Source organism: Paroedura picta, chromosome 7 (assembly GCF_049243985.1).
Source record: "Paroedura picta isolate Pp20150507F chromosome 7, Ppicta_v3.0, whole genome shotgun sequence".
NCBI classification, from domain to species: Eukaryota; Metazoa; Chordata; class Lepidosauria; order Squamata; family Gekkonidae; genus Paroedura; species Paroedura picta.
In genome coordinates, this window is record NC_135375.1 from 43,846,933 (window position 1) to 43,860,715 (window position 13,783).

The following is a 13,783-nucleotide window of genomic DNA, read 5'->3' on the forward strand; positions in this document are numbered from 1 at the left end:
CATGTAACGTAACTTCCAGAATTGACTTCTATAACTCGCTTTACCCAAGCCTTCCCTTGAGAGAGTCAGTTTGGTGTAGTGGTTAGGAGTGTAGTAGGTTAGGGCTTCTAATCTGGCATGCCAGTTTCGATTCTGCACTCTCTCACATACAACCAGCTGGGTGAACTTGGGCTTCCCACAGAACTGATAAAACTGTCCTGACTGAGCAGTCAGATCAACCTCACCTCCCTGATTCATAGAGAAGGCATTACTTGATTTGAAAATTATACCAAGCTATTGCTAGTCCTGAACAGAAAAGAGAGAGGGCAGCTAAATGATTTTACTTATTTCCATATTTTTCTTGTTTTACAGAAGAAACCAACAAATACTGGCATCACTGAACCTCCCAAAACACACACAGGTGGAACGCCTTCCATCAGCAAGGTAATGTAAAATTTTACATATTGCTTGTTTTGTTGAAAGCAAAATCAACAGATCTGTTACTGAAACTCCAAAGGATAATGCTTTTAGGATAATGCTTCTCCACATGGCCAGGTTATGGCCTCTGACAATGCAACCTAGTGTTCTGTTTTATCATATTTTACTGATATTCCTCTCATACGTTTCCTAAGTCTACAGACCAACAGTTTGGGACATGGGAAGGCTGGTTTATTTCATTCCCTTTTCTTACATCCCCCAAATACCCCTATCCCTATTGCTATTTCTGGAGTAACCCAAAGAGCAATATTAACTTCGTGTGTTGCTTCAGTTTTGGTACCCTCATACCCAGCTTGCCGAGGGGTAAAACAGTAATGACTGGGAAAGGGAATGGCAAACCACCCTGTATTGAGTCTACCAAGAAAACGCTAGAGGGCGTCACCCCAAGGATCAGACATGACTTGGTGCTGGCACAGGGGATACCTTTACTTAATCCTGTAAGCCATGTGCCTGGGGTTGGGGAAGGGAAGGGTGACACAGACATACATGGCTGGGAGGAATCAGGTCACAACTTTATTGATGACAGATTCCTTAGGTCTTGGTGCAGTATATTTTGGGGACAATGGGTGCATTTGACAACCCAACTGCTGCCAGCATCTTCCCCAACCAGCAGGTTGTGGTAGCAGAGGGCTGATATTGAGGCTAGAAGCCACAGAAACCACTATTTCTAGTCACCAAAATCCTCCTGGTTGTTTGGCCAGCCCCATTGTAGGCTGACCTGTGCCCCACCTTCCAAAGCCTCTTAAGCGGGCTCCCCTTTTGGTCATATAGGGCAGTGGTCTCCAACCTTTTTTAGACTGGGGACCGGCAGGGCAACTGTCCCACCCGCTCATCGAGCATGCGCGGCTGCACCCGCGCATTGTGCATGCGCGGCTGGGCCGCACATGTGCACATGCGTCATGCGAGGCCGAACTGCGCATGCGCTGCACTTCCGCGCATGCGCACATGAGCGAAAGTGCTGCGCATGCGCAATTTCAGCCACACATGGTGCATGTGCGCATATGCGGCCTGGGCACGCATGCGCAATGCGCAGGCGCGGCCCTGATTCCCTCTCCCACCCTCCCACAGTAAGAAGTTTCCCGGGCCGCAAGCTTGCAGCCTGGAAAGTTTTTTACTGCGGGGGGGGGGGGGCGGGGAGAGGGAACCGTGGCCTGGCGCCATGGCCTTCCCGGCCCGGCACCGGGCTGCGGCCCACAGGTTGGGGACCACTGATATAGGGAAACTACCCTCCACAAACGGCACTGTTTCCCAGTCTGTGCCTAAACGTCATAGGAGGCAGGCAGCTTAACTTGCCTGGCCTCACTGCCAAACCAAAGGAACTTCTCATAGCTGCACCAACCCAGTTTAGGGCTCCACAAGCCATGTGTCATTGTTCTCTTTGAGGTGGTGTACTGCTACCAGTCTGTAAAATACTACCTTACTTGTGGGAAAGTCCTGGGTGCTCAGTCACCCCAATCCATGGATCAGAATAAGGCCCAGAATGCTTTGGAGAGGTGTACTCCATCCAGTTGATTTGGGGAGGAGTCCTGGATGCTTGGTCACACCTGCTTCATGGGTGAAAACAAAGGCTGAGAAAGCCCTTGAAAAGTGTATTCCATCTGGTTTGGAAACACCACCTCACATATGGGAAAGTCCCAGGTGTTTGATCACTTCATCATGTTTAGGGTACAACAAGGACAGAGAGCCTTTGAGTGATATACTCCATCCCACCTGGCAAGGACCACCTCTGTGGGAAATTCCTGGGTGCACTATCACCCCACCATATGGGATCCACTGTGGGTATTGTTTGAGGTCATCCTTGGTTCAATGCAGGAATGGAGGGCTAGAATATTAGAACAGTCATGGCAAGTGGCAACCTCAGTTGGCATCAGGCATTTTCCAGTGCATGCCCTTTCAGCCAAGTTGCAGTCTAGTCTGGGATCCCTTTCCAAACATGATGCCTGTGCCTTCGGAGTCACACTGCCTTCCTTCTGTGAGGTGCAAGTTTAGAGAAATAAATTAATTAGAAGCAGGCAGCCATGTGTAGTTGTCCATAAGATTTAAATGCAGCCCCCCACACACACAATTTAGCATCTAGAGCAAGGCAGTGCCACCAGGATGCCCCTGAAGCAGCAGTGCCATTCCCAAAGTCAAATGCCAGTGCAACATGGACAGCTGCACAAAACTAAATTCTAATAATGAAATGCTGGCCTTAACTTTACATACATACATACATACATACATACATACATACATACATACATACATACATACATACATACATACATACATACATACATACATACATACATACATACATACATACATACATACCGCCCTCCCTTTCGGCTCAGGGAGATTTACATTATAACTTTCATATGTGGCACAATACAATGAACATTCAATATAAAACTTAATAACAACAAACACTGTAATAAACAATGTTGAATAACAACAGTTTGGTCTGTCTACATTGTGGTCCTGTTTTCTGTTAGTGCAGATTATGGTGCTTCTGGTTGGTGGTAGCAACTTGTTCACTTGTCTTGGCCAAATACCTGGTGGAAGAGCTTCTTTTAGCAGGATGTCCTCTTGGAGCTCGTTCCACCGGGTGGGTGCCAAGACTAAGAAAGCCCTGGCTCTGATTGTTGATGGATGGGCTTTCCTGGAGCCAGGGATCACCAATTTATTGGTGGTAGAGAAGCACAAAGCTCTTTGGGAGGCATAGATGGAGGGGCAGTTTCTCAGATACTCAGGGCATAGACCGCATATGGCCTTGAAGGTAATTACCAGGGCCTTTTCGCACGCCATAAATATAGTGAAATGCTTTCCTGTTGAAGACGCTACATTTTTGGCGTTTTGCATGACGTCGCCAACATCCAGCGTCCAAGCAGCAAACCGCTAGCTACATCCTCCATTTTAAAGCACTAGCTGGGGAATCACATAAAGTGGATTCCCCAACCTAAAAAGTACGAGCTACAGGAGAACTACCAGCAGGGCACACGCTAAAGAAATGTATGAAGGTGAAGAAGCACTATCTCTGCCTCCAATGTCCCACCCTCGCACCCTTTCCCTTCTCCTGAGGATAGAGGTTTTTTTAAGCAAATTGCCTGGAGCAATGATTGGTGTACAAGTATGCAGGCAAAGAAAAAAATATTTTTGCCAAGTTGTCACACGAAGCATTCCTCTCTAAAGTCCCCCCCTCCAATCAGGAACAGTTTTTTTCAGTATTACAACACATTAGTCCATAATGGGTGGCATTCAAAAATAACTAGATGCTTTTTGCATATATGCATAGGTGTTTCAATGGAGAAAGATTGATTAAAAAAATAGTGAGCATTGCAGACACTTTAAAAGGTTGAGAAAGGGGATTGGTTGTTTGACTTGATTGACAGGTGGAAGAGAGTTGCGGGTAAAGCGTGTTGCTCTCTTCTGCCATTTCAAGCACTCATGCGGAGTGGGAAAAGGCAGCAGATGGAAGCGAGACAAGAAGAAGGTGAGGAATGGCTGGAGGCACGATTATTTTTAGCACTACACTATTACGCTGCTGTAATGCTATTTTTTTTAGATGTGTGGTAATGCCCCCAGAACTGTCAGCCAGATCCTAGTAGTCAACTGGTAGCCAGTGCAGCTATTGGAGTGTGGTCCGGATATGGTGTCCCCGTAAGAACCCATTCTGCACCAGTTGGAGTTTCTGAGTCAGGGGTAAGGATAGGCCTGTGTAGAGTGAGTTGTAGTAATCCATCCTGGAGGTGACTGTTGCTTGGATCACTGTGTTTAGGTGTTCTGGGGCCAGGTATGGTGCTAGTAGCTTCGTGTTAGCAGAGGACCATATCCTGTTGGGTAGATGTTGGGATCAGTTCCACTTTTAACATTTCTAGGTTCCCTGGAGTTTTCATGTGATTTTTTATTGGGGGATTAACTAATATTTTATATATATAAGACAAAAATACAAATATATGAAGCTGACAGATATTTGGGCCACCTATCTTGATAACTAGCAGGTTGGTCTATAATCTGGTGGCACTATAAAGACTAATGAATCAATATATTGTAGGATAAGCTTTTGTGGGATTCTGTTTCATCTGTAACATTAGCACTTGGGGCGGTCTGCTCTCCGGAACAGTGTCTGGGACACTTCTGGTGTCCGGAATCTGTTGCTCCACCCCCGGAGCGCCCATCCCAAAACCGAGCTATGATGAGCGCATGCTTCCTTGCCCCCACACACTCCCCACCACCCACCAAGCCCTGCCCACGTTGCCACTTCAACCGCCTGACAGCGGGGGCAGCGACTGCGAGGTGTCAGTGGCAGCCTCAAAGTGGCGGAGGGCCTCAGCCATCACCAGCGACTGTGAGGACACAGCGGCGCTGGCCACGAGGATTAGGCGGCAGCAATGACGAGGAGCTGACTGCTGCAAGGAGCCCCCACCAGTGCCTGCAAAGATGTGGTGCCAGTGACAGTGGGAACGAGCCACCGGTGCCAACGAGGACGAGGTAGCAGAAGATACAAAGAGGGGGAGGCAACAGCCTGAGCTATGCCTGCCACCCGTGAGGAGCTGCCAGTGGCCACAAGGACGCAGGCAGCGCTGGCCACAAGGATGCGGCAGTAGCCACCATGAGTTTGTGCCACCACCTGCAAGGAGGCAACGGTGGCTCTGAGGATCCACTGCCATCTGTTGCCCTAGCCCCCTTGTGGCGGACATACACAGCCACCGCCCACTGCAAGCCGGCGATAACGAGGTTGCCATAGTGGCACAGGCATGCCCCAGGACCATGCTTCTGAGGAGCGCCAGCCACAACACCGCCACGCGTTGCCAACGCCGCCTTTGCGGATGAAGGTGAGGAGGGACACGGGAGGCCACTCTGCTCTTTGCCTTACCAGGGCTGGTTCCATCCACCTCTCCCCCCCCCCCCAACCGATGTCCCGGTAGTCCCCACTGCATTCAGGCCTGCAACAGGCTTTTTCGCTAGTCAGATACTATAAAATTATTTTTTAGTCAGCAAGTCTTCTATACAGAGAGGCAGAATAGGTTAGATTTGAATGTCAGTTTCCCCTGATGAAAGGCCCTTTTGCCAGTGGAAGAATGTGGGCACCATTAACCAGTTTACTTCTCCCCCTGCTGTGTCCCCAGATGCTGTTTCTGAGGGTGTACTGCCCCTCCCCCCCAAAACATTTTGGAGAGCTTATATTGGTTGCAGTGGGTGGGAAAGTTCTGTTTGGCCAGGGGAGCTTTGCTGACAGTTCTTTGGATGCAGCCCTCCCTTAAGCATAATGACCTTCCCCTGTGCATTTTGGAATATAATGGATTAAAATTATAATAAAGGAAAAAAGGCTGTTTTATATTTTGAATTTGGAATATTCCTTTTAGGGGACATTCCGCACATTGTTAGTGATGGTTTGAGGAATGCTTCTTAAGATCTCAAAGCAAGGAAGAAATGGCCACATTATGAGGTGTTTGGTTTCTTTGTTGTTGAATAGTGGGAGCTCCAAAGAGTGTCGTCAGAAGTGATAGGGGATTCTGTACTTTCTACTGAAGTAAAAGCCAATAAAAAAGGTTCATGTATCTTGTAGTCTCACTTTGAGCCCTCCTGGTTCCTTTGGTAATTTTAAAATAAAGCCGCTTCAAAGCCTGAAGATAAACGCGTCCATTGTCTACCTAATAACAAACCACCAGGGGAAACTAGGTTAATTTGATATGAGCAACACTTCCTGTTTCCGTTTTGGTTAGGCTAGCCTTGCCCTTTCTTGAGGAACTGTCAAAACCATTATACATATTCATAAGGGAGGTGGAGCCATTCTGCTTGCAGGCAGAGTCGTCTTGGATACATTCCTCTTCAGGCAACATAGCTTTGTTCAGCTCTTGTTAAATCTGGAAGCGTGGGCAGAACGGATAGAGACTGAAATGAAAACTGGCTTCTGGTCTGCTTTAGGAAAGAATATATCAGCTGTGCAGAGTAAGTACTGCTTTTTTTTAAAATGGATTTGTTACTGTCTGGGTTGATGACAGTATGGAGTTCCGTCTTTCTCTTCCTTCTCCTCCCATTACTCCAGAGTTCTGTGCACTGCTGAAACATGAGCAGCTGATTTTGTTAGTGACGTGCTTAACAAGTGGGTTGAAGCATTCTGGACACTGCAGAGTTGACAACAACATCATTACCTTATTAATATGTGTGTCTCATCATTTTCAACTGTGTCAGGGATATCATTTCCTCAAAGGACAACCGATTGTCCTTTGGGGTGTTTTCAGAAAAGATGTTACGAAAGCTGTGACTCATGATTTTTACCGGATCTTTAGAGAGGAGTGAAATTTTTGTAATTACATGTCTGAGGGTGATTTATCAACTTTTCACGTCAGCTGAATAAAAATCTTCAACAATTCATTATCAACTTTATGTTCACTTCAGCTAACTGGTGGAAGCTCATGTTTGTGTCTTACAAATTTGATGTGTCATTGCTGATTATTACTTTAGTGTATATTGGGAATTGTGTGTGCAGGGTGTGGTGATCTGTGTAACAGGATTTCTTTGTTGAAGCAAGTCTGGGTAAGTAGTTTTTCTTTACATCCCACAGGTGACATTTATTGTAATGTCATCTTTTAGGTATTTTGACAACAACGAAATTGGAAGCTTAAAACTGTAGCTAAATGTGTCTATGTGTGTATGTTTTTAAAAAAAGATAAAAGTATTTTCTAAACACTGAACAGCCTAATAGTTGATTTTTTGGAACTTGTGCAGTCATAGAATAGAATAATAGAGTTGGAAGGGACCTCATGGGTCATCTAGCCCAACTCCCTGCACTATGCAGGACACTCACATCCCAATCAAAACTCTCAGGTAGAGGTATGCAGTCATATGCATTCTTTAAATGACCAGTTTTGGCTGGACTGAATTGCCTACTTCTTTGCCTGTAAAGTCAGTGGAATCTATATGAGAATTAATTGCAAGAACTGCTTGCAACATTATCTGCTTTCATGGGCAAAACTGAAGACACACAGACATTAAGTAGCAAGTCTCAACTAAAAACATCTCAAACCTTTTTTTTAAAGTATGTGCTTTTAAAAAATAATCTGCAGTGGTGGTGAAAGCAGCAGCAATAGCATCCAGTTGTGCAGGGAAACAGTGTAATTGTACAATCAGTTGCACCTGAATTCTTTCAGATTCTTTCTGAACACTCTACTCATGACCGGTAAGCAAGGCATGGGTCAAACATGCAAGATCTTTTATGACAATCAGTCTTGCTCTGAGGAATCAGAGCTTGAGACTGTTAAGAATTTATAGGATGCACAAGCACTTTCCCATGGGGCCAAATGGGGACTTTAGCTGGGATTAAATGCACAAATACGGTAATTGCATTTCAGGATATAAACAAATGTATCATTTCTCAGGGAGTATCATGTAACATTCCAGTCTCCTTACCTTGTGTTTTGTAGTTATTCAATCCTAGTACAAAACCAGGACCCTAAGAAAACATTGGGCTATATTCTGAGTTGATTGTCAGAAAATAACTTTTAAAATAGCATAGTTTATTTATTATTTATTTTATTTATTTATATTTATATACCACCCTCCCCCAATGGCTCAGGGCGGTTTACAGGGAACAGAAAACAGATACAGACAACATGAGGTAACACATGTGACAACGGCAATAACAGTACAGCAACAATACAGCAACAATAACCCCAGCATGATAACAGCAATAATAATATGATAGAACTGCAAAGGAGCCTCAGCTCAACTCTTACTGGGACCCAGTGCATTAGGCAGATTAGTGGCCATAATAATGGGGAGGGGCTGAGGGCCAATTGGAAGCGATGGTCCGGGTCAACCTCAACCAAATGCCTGGTGGAGGAGCTCCCTTTTGCAGGCCCTGCGGAACTGTTTGGGTGTTGAAAAATGGATAGCATAGAAATGCTTTTAATATTCTTAATTAAAACACACTAGTATGTTATACATTTCCCACTTTTAAGTAAATAACATGTACTCCAAAGTTTCTGGTACTACGAATAGACAAGCATGGTACTGCTATCTTAAAAATTCTGATCCATCAGTTTTCTGTATAACTGTGGTCTTCATGTGCTCAGCTGTCAGAGTCTACTTCCAGCACAAAAGGGAATAGCGGAGTGCAAATATAGCCCCCAGGATTGTGTGATGTCTCTAGATTGACCAGTCATTCTTGTAAATAATAGGATTTTGGCCTTGTGTAAACTTAGTAAACAGTGAATCGGCCTATAGATTCAGGTATGGTTTTCACCTGCTTCTTAGCTGTAACATGAAAGCTGATTCTGAAATAAGTTTGGGGCCTTATGACTATATCCAATTATGAAGTGCTAGCTTCCATTCAGACACTGGATAGCTACATAATGGTGTAACTTGCAACTATGGATGAGGTTTTGTGGAAAGAATCCTAATTTTGGAATCACCCAAGATAATATCCCCAAGAAAAATCTCACCAGCAACCATGGTTTGTTTGTTCATAGATATCAAAAAATAAAGGCAAATTGGTCCAGATCCAGTCACTATTTAGGTTATAGTCATAACTTCAAAGGATGCTGAGGTTCATCTTGAGATTTCGTGCAAGTTCTCAAAAGATGGGGTGAGTGGGGAGATGATATCAAGCAAGCAGTGGTAAATAGGATTTTTTTGTTCCTCTACAAATCCTTGCAGGTTCCCCCACAGACAACTATTCAGTAATCTGTAAGAGCGCTCTTGATGTTCCTGAGAGAAACTAGCCATATCTATACCAAGGCTTAATTCCTGCTGTGCATTTATAATCCTTCCTTTTCAGTTAGGCCAGAGAATTTCACATAACTAACCAGGCAGCTCACCATGGCTGTTGTGTTAAAACTGGGTGTGCCTCCCTCCAAACCAACTACAGTCTTTCCAAGTTCAGTTTCGTTATGATTCAGTCAGCTATTGTCAGTTACCAGGCAACACTTTCATATTTGTTACCAAGCCCAACATGTATTCATGTGTTACATCAGAAGACAAAACTTTGCTTCAGTGTGTTTAAAAATTAGACGTTTCATGCTATTTAGTATTGGGACGGAATTAGAAGACACTGACAGTATCAAGTATTGAAGCCCAGCAACTCAATTTGGTTTAAAGGTAAAGGTAAAGGTATCCCCTGTGCAAGCACCGAGTCATGTCTGACCCTTGGGGTGACGCCCTCCAGTGTTTTCATGGCAGACTCAATACGGGGTGGTTTGCCAGTGCCTTCCCCAGTCATGACCGTTTACCCCCCAGCAGCAAGCTGGGAACTCATTTTACCGACCTCGGAAGGATGGAAGGTTGAGTCAACCTTGAGCCGGCTGCTGGGATCGAACTCCCAACCTCATGAGCAAAGCTTTCAGGCGGCTGCCTTACCACTCTGCGCCACAAGAGGCTCTTTCCAATTTGGTTTACAGGTAGTTAAAAAAGAAGCTCGTGTATATGAATATAGTCTTTCTCATAACCCTTGTGGCTAGATTACTCTGTATAAGGCTGACCTTGAAGGTGGTCTGGAAACTGTCTTTGACAGAAATCAAGGCGTGAAGACTGGCAATGCTATTGAGAATGCATTTGCTTTATAAAGCTACAGGTATTGTTTTATCAATTAGGGAGGTGTTTGGTGTGCAGATTTAGTTTTCTGATTTTTCTTCGAACTTGGGGCTTTCTCATTTATCTGAATAGATCTGTCTTGGCTTTCATGGCCCTGATCTCCAGATTTAAGTGTTCACAAATGGGGCCATATTGAGAATTAAATATATGGATCCATGGTTTCATGTTCATGCTCACTGTGCTTGTAAAGGCCAAGTGATTCTGAAATAAGTTTGGGGCCTTATGACTATATCCAATTATGAAGTGCTAGCTTCCATTCAGACACTGGATATGAATCCATGGTTTCATGTTCATGCTCACCTTGATTGTGAATCAAGGAAAATGTTGTTCCTTCCAAATGAAGCCATCTTCCATGTGGTCCTTGAATAGACAAAAAAATGGAAATAGATGGCTAAATGGATTGGATTGAACACACATAGGGCTATCAGTATCAACTAAAGGGCAGCAAGCAATGTAGTACGTATGAACCAATGAACCTCAGAATCAGTTGTTTGCCAGGCTCCTCCCCCCAGACCTTTGCCAGGCTATGGAGAGTGGGCTCTGCACAGCCAGGGAGGGGTCTGGCAGGAAGCATTTAAAGAGCCCGTCATACAGTTGTTCTCCGGATTGCCTATTTCATGGGCTCTTTCCCCCCTTCCCAGACTGAAGAGGTTGGTCTCTGTGCAGACTGGGAGTGGTCTGGGGGAGGCATTTGAAGTGTCCACCAAACAGCCGATCTTTAGGGTCAACAGGTTGATGGGATCTTTCTCAATCAGCTGAATCTCAAATCAGCATAATCAAGCCCAAATTGATTCAGACTTCTCTCATTTGGCTGATTTAAACTCATGAGATGTGTGATTCAGCTCAGATAAGCCCCAAAAGTACTCAAATCGGCATTGAGTTATGTATTTGGGGGGCTTATCCGTGCTGAATCACCCATCCCTAGTCTTAACAAAGGGAACTACTGTACACAGAAAAGAAAGTTGATTCTACCAGTCACTCATAGTGTCAATGGGTGGTGTGAAAGAGATGTGACTCTATTAGTATGCATATTTGCTGCATGACAATAATGGATGTGACTAATGTCCAGATGGGTAAAACAGGTACTTGATAGGTGTGTGTCAAGGAAGACATTTACTGTATAGCAGTAATTGGATAGTATGACCTCATCTTCAAATGTTTTCTTGTTTTAGGTAGACGGGAAATGTGGTCAGAATATATTTTAAAAACTATTTCAACTTTAGATGTTGCTCTGCAATATATTCTCATTTCTTGAAGGTTTTTTTGCTGGTGATGCTCTTGAGGACACACATTTGATTGTATACATATGTCTACCAAGTTAATTCAGTAACTTCTTAAAGAACGTGTTTTCATATTTGCCAAAGTAGAAATCTGAAGTAACTAATGCATCCAGGGTCACTCTCTTCAACAGTAAAACCCTCATTTTGGGCTCATCAAAGCTTGTAGCTAGACAATATTTGAAAAGAGCTACTGTCTTGGGAGGAGGCTGGTTTTCAGAAGTTTGGATTATAGTGGCTTGGGTATACATGGTTGGGAAGGCTTTTAAAATGTTTAACAAAAGGTAGTTCAACATTATCATGATTATTACTTTAAATTGTATTCCTCAATAATAAAGAGAGATGGAGAGACTAGTCAGTTAGTGTTTATTATGGCCTGTAAGTTGTATAGGAGAAAAAATGAGGGGGATGGTATACTTTGGTGTTTTCAAAATTGGTTTTATAAAGAGACTATGGGTATGCTGTCTAAGTTAAGTACTATAAATCCCTGTCAAAATATGTTGTTTCAAAACACAATCAATTCTTTAAATAAACATTTATCACATCTTAATATATGTGGGTCAACAGGGCCCTGGCAGACTGTTTGAAGCTATTAATATAATTGTTTGAAACAACTTTCTCCCAAAGCTTAGGCCTGCAACACTTACATCACATCTTGTGGAATGTGATATTTCTGTGAGTTATGTTAAATATGCAGCTATTGTAATTACTATATAGTTCTTTTGTTGCTGGATTTAAAAGATGAGATAATTGTAACCCATACCCAAACTGGTTATTATTAAAATAAAATTTCCTCGGTCTGGTGTATATTTTATGCAGTTTGTATCTGTAGTGGGAATTGGCATCCCACCAGTCACTAAACACTGGAGTTCAAATGTGCATCTCCCTTGCTGCCTTGTGGTGAAATTCATGTAGTTTTGACTGTTAATAACTGTTTTGGTGTTAGCAACTAAGACAGGAAATTAAAGTATTTTGTTTGAATGTTAATGCAGACCAAGCCATCTTCCACTGCAGCAACAAAGGCACCTGCCATGAAGCCTTCTGAAACAAAGGTAAGTCTTTTTTTTTTGTGTGTGATATTGATCTGGTTAGGTAGCTAAGTCACTCACTTTATAAAACATCTGTGCTATCAGTGGTAGCTAGGGGGGGTTATTTTCAGTATTTTGCTCTGGACGTGATTTTTTTTTGCCTTCCTCTTAATAAATGACCTGACAAGTGGGTAGCTCATTCTGCATGGATTAAAATTTTTTTCAAAGCTCATGGTATTTATTCCTTTTAATGCGGTTTATGATTAGGAAAGAATGCCTTAAATATCAGAATTTGTTATAGTGAGTATCGAGAGGTCTTTGTGTATCGTGGTTATTGAACTGAACTTTGAAAGTTGGAGGCATGTCAATAAATAGTAATCTTATTATAGTGCTATTGACAGATTTCAAACTCCAATTTATGCCACTGAGTTTACGCTTAAGAAACTGCTTTGACAGGACTATAATGCTGTTGGTATACTATTCACCTGAACTATTGACATAGGTGTTTATATCACTGGGTACCATGGTAAAGATAAATAATACTTTAAAATTATACCATAAATGTATTAAGTGATGTATGATATTGTATTATTGTAAAGTCTCAAGACTGCTTTTTTTTGGGGGGGTATAAAAATAAATAAATAAGGAAATCCTGTATACATCCCCCTTGAAAGAAGAATAGTTCTCTTAATAGCACCTTAATTATTATATTTCTCTTACATTTCTCAAATATGACACTTTTTTTGCTTCAGAAATGTTGTTTACACATGAACGCAGCAGTGTACTCTGCCTGTCTCTTATCAGGCCAATTATTGGAGTATTTAAACAGGATAAAATATCATTATGTGTATCAATACAAAATCTGAATTAGAAACAATAATATAGTACAAGGAATAATTCATCATATAGATATCATATTTATGAGTATAAGTAGGTTCCATGATCATAACTTCAATGGCTGAATTGCTTGCCATTTTTAATGATCAAACAGCAGAATCTGTGGCATCATCCAGTTTATTCTGGTATAAATGTGGATCTGTGGTATTTGTGGAGGGGATTCCCTCCTCTGGACTTTTACACAGGACTTAGTGACACTCAGGGGCTTTGAGAGGCTGCACAGCCACTGGCAGGCCCAATGTGATTCATGAATTGCACTGTTGCTGGTGGCATGCCCAGCAGGACTTCTGAAACTTGTACCAGAAAATCGAATAGCTGGAAAATACTAAAGAACTTTGGGGATTCATATAGTTGGGGGGTAGAGGATAAAGTAGGGGAAATATAACATTAAGTATTCTGAGGAGAGATACAGCTTTCTGTTTTTTAATACTAGGACTTCTATCCAATGAATGGGAAATAGGCTCCAAATGGTCAGAAGAAAGTATTTTACCCAATGCACTTAAGTGACTTAAGGCAGTCACTAGTGTAGGC

The 13,783-nt window shown here is 42.9% G+C and overlaps 1 protein-coding gene across 6 annotated transcripts in view; it reads left to right on the forward strand.

The window, feature by feature from the left end:
• Nucleotides 1-13,783, forward strand: part of CAST (calpastatin) — a 73,150-nt gene that overhangs the window by 18,367 nt on the left and 41,000 nt on the right. For 4 of the 6 annotated variants that reach the window (XM_077347669.1, XM_077347671.1, XM_077347670.1 and 1 more), the window contains exons 3-4: nt 352-423; nt 12,320-12,379. In XM_077347669.1, the coding sequence (XP_077203784.1) occupies nt 352-423; nt 12,320-12,379 (132 nt within the window). Of the gene's footprint in view, nt 1-351; nt 424-6,255; nt 6,409-12,319; nt 12,380-13,783 lie in introns of those variants that run through there. The other 2 variants (XM_077347673.1, XM_077347674.1) reach the window with 1 other exon arrangement.